Here is an 11,770-nt window from a genome sequence, read left to right on the forward strand (position 1 = left end):
CAGACTAGAGTGCAATGGAGATATCTCGGCTTGCTGCAACCTCTGCCTCCTGGGTTCAAGCCATTCTCCTGCCTCAGCCTCCCGAGTAGGTAGGATTACAGGCACCTGCCATCATTCCCGACTAATTTCTTTTTTTTTTTTTTTTTTTTTGAGACGGAGTCTCGCGCTGTCACCCAGGCTGGAGTGCAGTGGCCGGATCTCAGCTCACTGCAAGCTCCGCCTCCCGGGTTTACGCCATTCTCCTGCCTCAGCCTCCCGAGTAGCCGGGACTACAGGCGCCCGCCACCGCGCCCGGCTAGTTTTTTTTGTATTTTTAGTAGAGACGGGGTTTCACTGTGTTAGCCAGGATGGTCTCGATCTCCTGACCTCGTGATCCGCCCGCCTCGGCCTCCCAAAGTGCTGGGATTACAGGCTTGAGCCACCGCGCCCGGCCTTAATTTCTATATTTTTGTAGAGACGGGTTTTCACCATGTTGACCAAGCTGGTCTCAAACTCCTGACCTCAGGTGATCTACCCGCCATGGCCTCCCAAAGTGCTGGGATTACAGGCATGAGCCACTGAGCCCGGTCACACCTGGCTAATTTTTATATTTTTAGTAGAGATGGGTTTTCACCATGCTAGCCAGGCTGGTCTCCAACTCTTGACCTCAGGTGATCCGTCCACCTCGGCCTCCCAACGTGCTGGGTTGACAGGCATGAGCCACCGTGCCCGGTCACTCAGTGAATTCTTATTGGGCAATAATGACTAGCTTAATTTAAAAAAAAAACCAAAGGCCTGGCAGCCTTTGTACCAAACTGCTAACACTGTTTACCTCTAGGGAGCGAGACGATGGGAAATGAGGAGGATATTTTCATTTTTATTTTATATCATGAGGTATTGTTTGGATTTTTATAAAGAACTTGCATTTCTTTTGTAATGAAGAAAATAATGCAGAGGAAATAACAACAACTAAACCTTTGGCCAGGATTATCATTGGCTGGAAATTCATGTTGGATGCAAGTTTTTATTGATAACAAGTTATTTTTTGGTTTATATGCAAACACTGTTTATTGAATGCCTCCTATTTGGCTGGCATTGCCTAGGCACTTTCACAGATATTTCATCCTAACCCTCACAACAGCCCTATGAGGTAATAATTGGTCCCAGTTTACAGAGGCCTTGGGTGGGAGATTATTGCTTGATATACTTCTATTTGCCACACATTTTAGTTGGCAAGATGTTCTTATTGGCTGGTGATTCACTGGTCAAGAGCTCTCATTGGCCAGGAATTCCTATTTGTTGCTGTAAGATTCAAATAATCAAAATACTAGAATTTTTCCTCCACAGGAATGATGGGACCGGTGGCATAAGAGTGAAGGAAGGAGAGCCAGTGGGTCTCTCCCTTTGAAGCACCATTTGAGTTTGCATTGGTCAGCCCCACACAGGTGGGCGGGATGAGGTGGTGGAGGAGGAGACGCAGTGGTTATAAGTCTTCTCGCTTCCGTAGGATGAGCTTCCTCACGAGCGCTGTGATCTGGGGTCTGACCTCCTCCACTGACACAGTTGGGTCCCAAGCCCCTACCACCTTTCCATCTGGGGCTACAAGGTACTTCCAGAAGTTCCAGGTGGGCTCCTTCCCAGAAGTCTCTAGAGAAAAAGGAAGAAGGAGAGCAAAGTGTGCTACTCTGTGTACCCTCTCCTGGGATTTCACTCTCGGTGTCCATCTTTCCCTGGTGGCAGCTAATCCTGATGCCCAGTCCACACCCCGGACCACTCCAAGCAGAATCTCTGTGGATGAGGCTCAGCCATCGGCATTTTTCTTTTCTTTTCTTTTTTTTTTTTTTTTTTTTGAGACAGAGTCTCGCTCTGTTGCCCAGGCTGGAGTGCAGTGGACGGATCTCAGCTCACTGCAAGCTCTGCCTCCCGGGTTCACGCCATTCTCCTGCCTCAGCCTCCCGGGTAGCTGGGACTACAGGCGCCCGCCACCATGCCCGGCTAGTTTTTTGTATTTTTTTTAGTAGAGACGGGGTTTCACCGTGTTAGCCAGGATGGTCTCGATCTCCTGACCTTGTGATCCACCCGTCTCGGCCTCCCAAAGTGCTGGGATTACAGGCTTGAGCCACCGCGCCCGGCCCATCAGCATTTTTCAAAAGCCCCCCTGGGAGGTTCCAAAGTGGGGCCAAGGTTGAGAACGACTGCTGTAGGATTCTATGATGTGCTTGATAAAGTGGTATCAAATCCTCCTTTATTAATGACTTCGAACTACCGAATAATCTACACCCTATTCTCTAATTCAGTTTTAATGGTTTCCAAATGTTAGTCCATGGACTGGTTTCATCACAATCACTGGGGAGCAGGAGAGTGCTTAAAATAAAGATTCTTGGGCTCTGCTTCAGTAGGTCTCAGCCTTGTGCATTTTTAAGAGCTCCCCAGGTGCTTCTAAAAGCAAGGCCGGGTTTGATCTATAACTGTGCAAACTGGGAAGGAACTAATAAAAGAACACAAAGAAAAAAATAAACATTAGGACTGAGCCACAGAGCAAAACGCAAACCTGCCTCAGTAAGGGACCTTTTGTTTGCTGCACTGTTGCTTCTCATTTACTCCTCCAGGTGAATGGGTTGCAGGGTGGGGTGGTGGCAAGGGATACAAAGGCCACCAGAAGCACGGAGTGAGAAAAGGCAAAAATGGGGCCTCCAAAGGAGAAGGCCTGAGGGAAGAAACAGGGTCAGAACGATAACCTTAGCCCATGACCCCATTCTGCAGCTCTGAGGCTTCTGCAGCTGGAGAAGGGATCTAGTTCTCAAATATTAAGATCTGGTATTTTAGCTCAGAAGGTCTCCCTCCATGGCCTACACACTCCACCACTGACTCAGGGTGGAGATGCCTGTCCACCATCTTGGTCAGCTTTCTCCAGGCAGGTGGCATCCCCTGTCTATGCCTTGGTTTCTCCATCATCATGTCCATAAACTCATCTAAATCACACTGACTTAAATGTCTCCTTCTAGGAGCCCCTGAATGTGAAAACAGGATCCTAGAAAAGTCCAAAAGAGTGACTTCTGAGGGAGAAGTGAGAGGCAGCAGGTATGGAGATATTCTTAGGCAGGAATAACCCTCAGCTTGTACCTGCCTCCACTCTCCTCAAAGATTAGTGCTGGAACAAAGCATTAGTCCACCTGAGAGGATCAGGAAGGGGAAGGGCCTCAGGTCACCCAGCCAGCCAGTGGCTTCTGCTGCCCAGGGAGCCATGGCCTCAGCCAGGGAGGTGTGAGGGGATGAAGAAACCACGACTTACGGGCCAGGTACTTGAAGGCAGGATGGGCACCAGTACCGGTGACTGCAATCTTGCTAAACATGGGGAATGAGACACTGTAGGTGCGGCGGGCAAAGCTCTCAATCTCCTTGTTGCTGTCAGGCTCCTGTTGGCCAAACTGGTTGCAGGGGAAGGCGAGTACGTTGAAGTGGTGGGGACCCAGGTCCCGCTGCAGCTGCTGCAGGGCTCGGTAGTGCTGGTCTGTGAAGCCGCACTCGCTGGCCACATTCACCACCAGGGATACCTGTATGACAGAAACAAAACAAAACAAAGCCCAGACAAGCCAGTGAAGAGGTATGAACCTGTACATGCCCTGACACATCCACATATGTGACTCCCTCAACAGTTAATACTGCCTCACACATACAAGAACACTGTGTACACATGTGTAAATGTGTGTCCAGTGCTCTCACACATACACAAACACATGCACACAGACAGGCACATATGAAATCAAACATTCAGGGGCTTACAGGTATGTGCACACATACATGAACATCTGTGAACATAATTATACAACATACATAAATAGGTATGCACACGTGCCATGATACAAACATATGTTAGCAAACACCACACATGCCCACACACGCAGCACATCCACAGACAGAGGCACACATACTGGCGAGCACATAATGAGAGCTGATAAGAGGGGGTAAAAAGGCAGACCTGGGCTCAATTTTTGGCTCAGACAGCTAGCACTCGCCACTCTGCACTGTGGTTGCCTGTATATGTGTCAGTCTCCCTTCTAGAATGTGAACCTACTGAGGGCAGGAGCTATGTCCACTTCATCTCTGGGCCTGGCATATGAAAAAGTCTAAGTTTCAGCTGAATGAGTAAGTGTGCACACAAACACAAACGCCTGCATGGGAACATAGACAGACACAGGTTTTCTTGAGAAAAGAACCCTCATCCCTTTTTGTCCCCCCCACCTCCAGAGAACCAATACCACTTTTTTTTGTTTTGTTTTGTTTTTGAGACAAGGTCCCTGGCTGGAGCAATGGCATGATCATAACAGGACATACCCCCAACAGTTTGCAGTCTCAAACTTCTGAGCTGAAGTGATCCTCCTGCCTCAGCCTCTCAAATAGGTAGGACTACAGGCACATGCCATCACACCTGGCTAATTTTTTAATTTTTACTTTTGGTAGAGACAGGTCTCACCATGTTGTCCAGGCTGGACTCAAAAACTCTTGGCCTCAGGCAATCCTACCAACTAAGCCTCCCAAAGTGCTAGGATTATAGTCATGAACCACCATGCCTGGCCTACCACTTTCTTTTATCACTAGACTAATCCCTAAATTTATTAAAGACTTTAGGCAATAAATATAAAGCTGGCTAATGGACCTTGATTATAATAATGTGATTAGAATTTTGGCTCAAATGCTATGTTTTTAGCTTCTAGGTATATATTATTAAAGGATTTTAAACCCTACCCTGTGGTAGGCAGTCTAGCCCTATCCTCCATAATTGACATTTGGGTCAGATAATTCTTCGTTGTTAGGGAGATGTCCTGTTTATTCATTGTCAGATGTTTGGCAGCATCCCTGGCCTCTACCCACTAGATGTAATAAAAAATGTCTTGACAATAAAAAATGTCTCCAGGCATTGCCAATTGTACCCTAACGGGAGTAATCACCCCTAGTTGAGAACTACTGGGCTAGATGATTGAACTACTGAGCTGTACCTCCTGTACCCTATCTCCACCAGGTAAGAAAGGATCCATGCCTGGGGCCACTGGCTATTAGAACAACCTCCTCAGTTTGAGGTCAGCATACACCATAATCTGCCTGGAATGGTGAAAACTGGGATTCTTAACTCCCTTCCTCAGTTAGGGTTCTTCCTTTTTTTTCCCCCTGATGGATCCTTGGGCAATGAGAACATTAAAGCCTTTTTTTTTTTTCTTTAAGATGGAGTCTTGCTCTGTCACCCAGGCTGGAGTGCAGTGGCATGATCTTGGCTCACTGCAACTTCTACCTCCCGGATTCAAGCAATTCTCCTGCCTCAGCCTCCCAAGTAGCTGGGATTACAAGCATACGCCACCATGCCTGGCTAATTTTTGTATTTCTTTAGTACAGACGGGGTTTCACCATGTTGGCCTGGCTAGCCTCGAACTTCTGACCTTGTGATCTGCCTGCCTCAGTCTCCTAAAGTGCTGGGATTACAGGCGTGAGCCACTGCATCTGGCCAAAGCTTGCTTACTTTTAACTCACACCTTGCATGTCTGCCCACTCTTTTGGAAGGGGGAAATCTGGCTTCTAGTTCCATCCCTGAAACCGAAAAGCTTGGTCCTTAGAAACCAAAACACAGACAGACACACCCAAGTACACAATTAATTTACATATGTACATATACAAGCAGAGACACAGACTCAGATTTGTACACAGAAGAAGTAAACAAATAAACCATTCATAAACACACACACACACACACTCTACACTCAGCCCTACCAGTACATACATAACCCCACACATTCCCAAGTGGTCAGCCATTCATCCATACTGGTCTAAATAACTATAGTCCCAGTTAGCCTGAGGGCATCAACCATATCAATCTTGCTCAAGGCTATGTCACCAGAGCTGGACCCAGTGTCAGACATGTAGTTGGAGCCAGTAAATGTTTGTAGGTGAAGGAATGAGCATATTGCCCAAGCAGCAGGCCTAGCTTGGGTTAACTCAGCACCAATTACAGCTTTTCTGGATTACTGGTTTACTGCTGAACTTGGCAACTAAGAGCATAGACTCTGGAGCTGGACTGTCTGGGTTCAAATTCTAATTCTCTTACTAGTTGTGTGACCTTCTTCTATTTTGGTCTTAGCACTTACTACTACTAGGAATTACCTTGTGCATTTCTCAGTTCCTTGTTTATTATCTCTTCTCCTCAACCCATGTAAGCTCCATTTAGCGGAAACGTATCTGTTTTGTTCACCACTGTATCCCCGGGGGCTGACCTAGTATCTAGTTAGTATACAGTAGGTGTTCAATAATGAACAACGAATTAATAAGTAGCAGAGCTGATCAGACGCTAAACCTGAGGCTCTCTGGTGAGCTGCCCTAGAGAGAACAGGAGGCCTGAATTGGAATGGGCCCTGTTCTTGGTTCTTTGTCCAGAGTTCTAAATGAAGTTCCTGCTGGGATCCACCAAACACAGGTGCAGAGCACTCCAGAGTTTACTAAGTGCATCCACATCCACGCCCTCATCTCATTTGAAACTCACGACACTCTGGGGGACAGTCAGGACGGGGATTACTGCCCCCAAGACTCCCAGCATAATCGAAAATTTCAAGGCTTATAGAGTACTGGTCTTCACTAAAGATGGTGTTGCTCCCAGGAGAAAAATGTTGACATCCATTTTTGTGTGGTTCATCCAAAACTGGACGCTGGCCCACCTGTTCATTAGATTTCAACTCCCCAGCCATTTCACACAAGAGTCCCCAGGTCTATCCTGAAGAGGTCCACTCTGGGAGTTCTTCATTGCACATGTGACATCCAGGCCTCTCAATGTAGTGTTCAAGGTCCCGCCTGGTCCCTTGCCAATCCTTTCAGCCTCATCTTCCACCACTCTTAGCCTCCAGCTTTAGACTCTTTGAAGCACAACAGCTGGAACTCCTGGCCCCACCACTCACCACCCTTCTTTCTGTTTGCTTCTTAGTCTTGCTAAAATCCACTCGTGTTCAAAGACTCAACCCAGATACCCTTCCTCTCCGAAGTCTTCTCTGAGCTTAGGTTCCCTCTTGGTAAGGAGGGGGCAATTAGCCTGGATGACTCTTAACTGTGCCCCTGAGCTGCCATCTAAGGACTTGGCCTAGAGAGGACCCCGGATGTGGCTGTGGGGTTCTCTTCCAGACCCCGTCTTTCTTTTTTTTTTTTTTTTGAGACGGAGTCTCACTTTGTCGCCCAGGCTGGAGTGCAGTGGCCGGATCTCAGCTCACTGCAAGCTCCGCCTCCCGGGTTCACGCCATTCTCCCGCCTCAGCCTCCCGAGTAGCTGGGACTACAGGCGCCCACCACCTCGCCCGGCTAGTTTTTTTTTTGTATTTTTTAGTAGAGACGGGGTTTCATCATATTAGCCAGGATGGTCTCGATCTCCTGACCTCGTGATCCGCCCGTCTCGGCCTCCCAAAGTGCTGGGATTACAGGCTTGAGCCACCGCGCCCGGCCTCAGACCCCGTCTTTCTAGTGTAGTGTGACCTTGTGCGAATGCCTGCCCTCTCTGGGTCTTTGTGCCCTCTCCCAAGGATGATCCGTGTGAGGTCTCCGTGCATCTGAAATAACACCCTCTGCCCTGCACATTCATCTCCACAGTGTTCTTCAGTGGACTCCGAATCAGCCACTCCCCGCTTCAGATGCGGAAAGTGGGGAGGGGAGAGGGAAAGGCCGCACGATGCTAAGTTTACTTTTTCCACCCGTGAATGGCAAAGGCTGGGCAGTGGTGCCCGGCCTCTCGGCGAAGGTCTGGACCCCGCTGCCCAAAGCTGCCGGTAGCAAAGTGGGCGCCGACTGCGAGCGCTTTGGGTTCCTCCACGCCAGGGCCGTGCCACGTAGCCGCTGGCCAGGCCTGGCTGGGCCAGGCCGGGCGCGGGATGGGGGCGCCGCGCCGGGGGTCACTGCCGAGTGGGGCGGGGGCCGGGGTTTGGCGGTCGCGCGGCTGGGGCGCCCTCGGAGCCACACCGCGCGGGGGCCCGGGCTGCGGGGCGCCCCCAGCAGGCCCCGCCAGGGCGAGGCCGGGCCCCGCGGCGCCGCCAGACCCTGCGCACTCACCGAGCCGCGGTACTTCTCCAGCGACACCAGTTTGCCCCGGATGTTGACCGCCTTGAAGTCGTAGAAGTCCTGCTCCCGCTGCGCGCAGGCCGCAGCCCACAGGAGCAGCCACGCCGCCGCCGCCACCATGGCTTGTTCCCGAGGTGGCGGCGTCGCGAGGGCAAAGACGGGGCGGGGGGATCCGGCGCGGGGGGCGGGAGGAGACGGCTCTGGCGCCGCTCGACCCGCAAGGCAGGACGCGCCCCGTTCTGGTTCTCCTCCGCAGGCGGTGGATGTCTGGCTCTGGACCTCAGTTTCCCCGTCTGTCCTGAGGCAGCTACCCCCTGCCCCGGACCCCAGAGCCAGGGTTTCAGGATTCTGTCCCCTTAGATCGGAGTTCGTTTCAGTTAGGCTCCCTCTTGTCCCAGGATGCAGCGACTTGGCAGGGAAAGGGAGGCAAAAATCTGAGAGCTGAGCTTCTCATTCGTGCAGTGGCCTTAGGCTGGCCTGGTCACACGCCAACTCCGACCTCAGTTTCTCCACATGTTAAGTGGAGCTAACCCCCCTTCTTGATCCACCTAGTCAGTATAGGATGGAAGTAATAGAAAAACGGATGCGAAACACTTTTAACAGTTGAATGGTGTCTGGAAACTTCGGGTGAATGAATGCATGTTCCCTGAAAGTGATGGCTGGGAGAAGGAGAAGAGAGGACCGAGGGCCTGTTGAAGGTTAGGTTCCTGGAAGCAGATTCTGAGATGGAGATTGGAGTGCAGGATATTTATGAGGGAGCACCTTTGGGATCAACGCGTGGAAAGGATGGGAGGGAATGGGAGTGGCAGAGGGGGAAAGTAGTGAGCTCCATGCAGGCCCCAAGACAGTCTTAGCTGACTCGACAGGGACTCTGGAGCTAGAGTAGCCCATCAGATGAGCTAAGATGGTCAGGTCACCCTGCCTTTATCAGTCCTTGGATGTGGGGCCACCTGGCAAGGGGTGCAACAAGGGCCAAGATGGCCCTGTCTGTGGAGAAGCTGACACTAAAGGCTTTGTGCTAACAGCACTCCTAGCAGCTGGTGTCTGTCCTAAGTCCTCAGTGATGGGGGAGCTAGTCAGCACATCACAATGTCTCCCCTGCTCAGAAAACCCCTGCTGAGCCCATGAAATGTCAAGCATGGGGCTGGATCCTGTACTTACAGGCTGTGAGTTTTTTCCAGAAACTCACAGGCTGGTGTGAGAGAAACCAGGTAAACTGCAGATTTCATGTAATGTGGTAAGGGCTAAGCACTCCTGTGATCATTCAACAAAAACTTCCTGAGCACATTTTCTATGCCAAGTTTTGCTTTAGGTGCCTCTTAGGCAGGGATGAACAGGAGGGGCATGATCTCTATCCAGGGAGACACGGGAATTAAATAATTTATAAATAGCTTTAAAATATTTAAATTAAATAATTTATAAATATAAAATTACTATTGTGAGTACCACCTAAACTAGCCTGAAGGGCCAAGGAGGGCTTTCCAGAAAAAGGGAGATTTGAGCTGAGCGCTGAAGAATGAGTAGAAATTGGCCAGAATGAAGCAAGGTACAAGTGCAAAGGTCCTACGGGGAAAGGAACATGGTGCATTGAGTAACAGAGAAGGCTCCTTTGATTGGAACAGAGAGGACAACGGATGAGGGGGGAAGGTGGAGAGGCAGGCACGAGTGAGATCACACAGAGCCTAGTAGGCCACAGTAAGGGCTATGGTCTTTAAACCAAGAAATGAAGGTTCTTTTCAGCAGGGATGTATCACTGTGAGTCTTATGTCATAGAAAGATCTCTTTCGACAGGGCCCAGTGGCTCACACCTGTAATCCCAATGCTTTGGGAAGTCAAGGCTGGAGGATTGCTTGAGGCCAGGCGTTCACAACCAGCCTGGGCAACATAGCAAGAATTGTCTCTTAAAAAAATTTAAAAATTAGGCAGGGTGCAGTGGCTCACGCCTGTAATCCCAGCACTTTGGGAGGCCTAGGCAGGCAGATCACTAGGTCATAAGATCAAGACCATCCTGGCTAATGCAGTGAAACCCCATCTCTACTGAAAATAAAAAAAATTAGCCAGGTGTGGTGGCACACGCCTGTAGTCCCAGCTACTTGGGAGGCTGAGGCAGGAAAATCGCTTGAACCCAGGAGGCAGAGGTTGCAGTGAGCAGAGATAGCGCCACTGCACTCCATCCTGAGTGACAGAGCGAGATTCTGTTTAAAAAAAAAAAAAATTAACAGCCTCGTGCAGTAGCATGTGCCTGTGGTTCTAGCTATTCAGGAGGCTGAGGCAGGAGGATTGCTTGAGCCCAGGAGTTCAAGGTTTCAGTGAGCTATGATCACACCACTGCACTCCAACCTGGGTGACACAGACACTATCTCAAAAAAAACAAAAAATCCTTCTGGCTGTTCTGTGGAGTGGATAGGAAAGGGCAAGAGCAGATGTGGTCCAGATGTTGGAGTCGACGTAGCTCCAGGGCTACCTCTAAGAGGCCCAGAGGCAGTTGCTACCTAGCCTGAGCAGCCAGGCAAGGCCTTCTGGAGGTGTGAGGTGACACTGGAGTTATATCTTGAAAGAGGAATGGGAATTCTCTAGGAGGATCAGGGCAACAATGTCAGACTGAAAGAGCAGTATCTATGATGGCACAGAGTCTGAGAGAAGTGCTTGGCTGTTTGAGGTGAGAAGGGGTGTGGGGCAGATGCGATTGGAAGGTTCATCAGGATAGAAAAGGGCCTTGAGTGCCAAGTCACTCTCTAGAGTGTGGCAAGCAAAGGTGCCCCTTCTTCCCCATCCTGCTGCCCATCCTGCTCCTTCTTCCCCATCTCTTGTGGGAGCCTTAAGCCTGTGATGGGTCCTACAGCTATTAAATGGTTTCTTCTTCTCTCTCTGCCCTGTGGAACCAATGGGCTCTCTTCCTGCCACCTGTGCCTTTCACTCAGCCCCTTCTCGAGTGTCCAGTAACCAGGAGTTCTCAAATTCTACTTCATATAACTTGGAGTGTTGCAAGTTTGGCCAAGCTATTTCCTGTTAAAATCCAGATAGATGAGCCGGGTGTGGTGGCTCACACATGTATACATAATTAGCCGGAGTGGTGGCGCATGCCTGTAATTCCACCTACTCAGGAGGCTGAGGCAGGAGAATCGCTTGAACCCAGGAGGCAGAGCTTGCAGTGAGCCAAGATCACGCCATTGCACTCCAACCTGGGCAACAAGAGTGAAACTCCGTCTCAAAAAAAAAAAAAAAAATTCCGGATAGATGGGCATTTCTACCAAGCAGGGGAAGAAAAAGTTAAATATTTCTCAGCTGTAACTTTCTTTCCTGGGCACTTTTCTCCTTTCCTATCTATGCTTCAAAACCCAGCTCATATGTGAAAAAGATACTTGCTCATGCATATTTATAGCAACACAATTTGTAATTGCAAAAATGTGGAACCAACTGAAATACCCGTCAATCAACGAGTGGATAAAGGAAATGTGGCATACTACATACGATGGAATACTAGTCAGCCATAAAAAGGAATGAATTAGTCAAACCAATACCCTGAGCCCTATGCAAATCAGAGACCACCTCCTCCAGCCTCCTCATGTAACTAGCTGGTTTCTGCTGTACTCAGGGTTTCCTCTCTCGGCTTTGGAGCACCCCCACCTCTGACTCTGTACAGGGGGAGCTTCTTCCTTCTCACTTGCCTTTTGGGAGAGAGAAAGAATAGAAACTAAAACTAATAATACAAA

The 11,770-nt window shown here is 49.6% G+C and overlaps 1 protein-coding gene across 1 annotated transcript; it reads right to left on the reverse strand.

The window, feature by feature from the left end:
- Window positions 1–836: 836 nt before the first annotated feature.
- Window positions 837–8,215, reverse strand: GPX7 (glutathione peroxidase 7). Its single transcript, NM_001159368.1, is given in 3 exon segments — window positions 837–1,626; window positions 3,272–3,533; window positions 8,049–8,215. Coding segments are annotated over 3 exon segments (555 nt in total). The 5' UTR covers window positions 8,178–8,215; the 3' UTR covers window positions 837–1,462.
- Window positions 8,216–11,770: the final 3,555 nt, after the last annotated feature.

The sequence above is a fragment of the Macaca mulatta genome, chromosome 1 (genome assembly GCF_049350105.2).
Source record: "Macaca mulatta isolate MMU2019108-1 chromosome 1, T2T-MMU8v2.0, whole genome shotgun sequence".
Classification (NCBI taxonomy): domain Eukaryota; kingdom Metazoa; phylum Chordata; class Mammalia; order Primates; family Cercopithecidae; genus Macaca; species Macaca mulatta.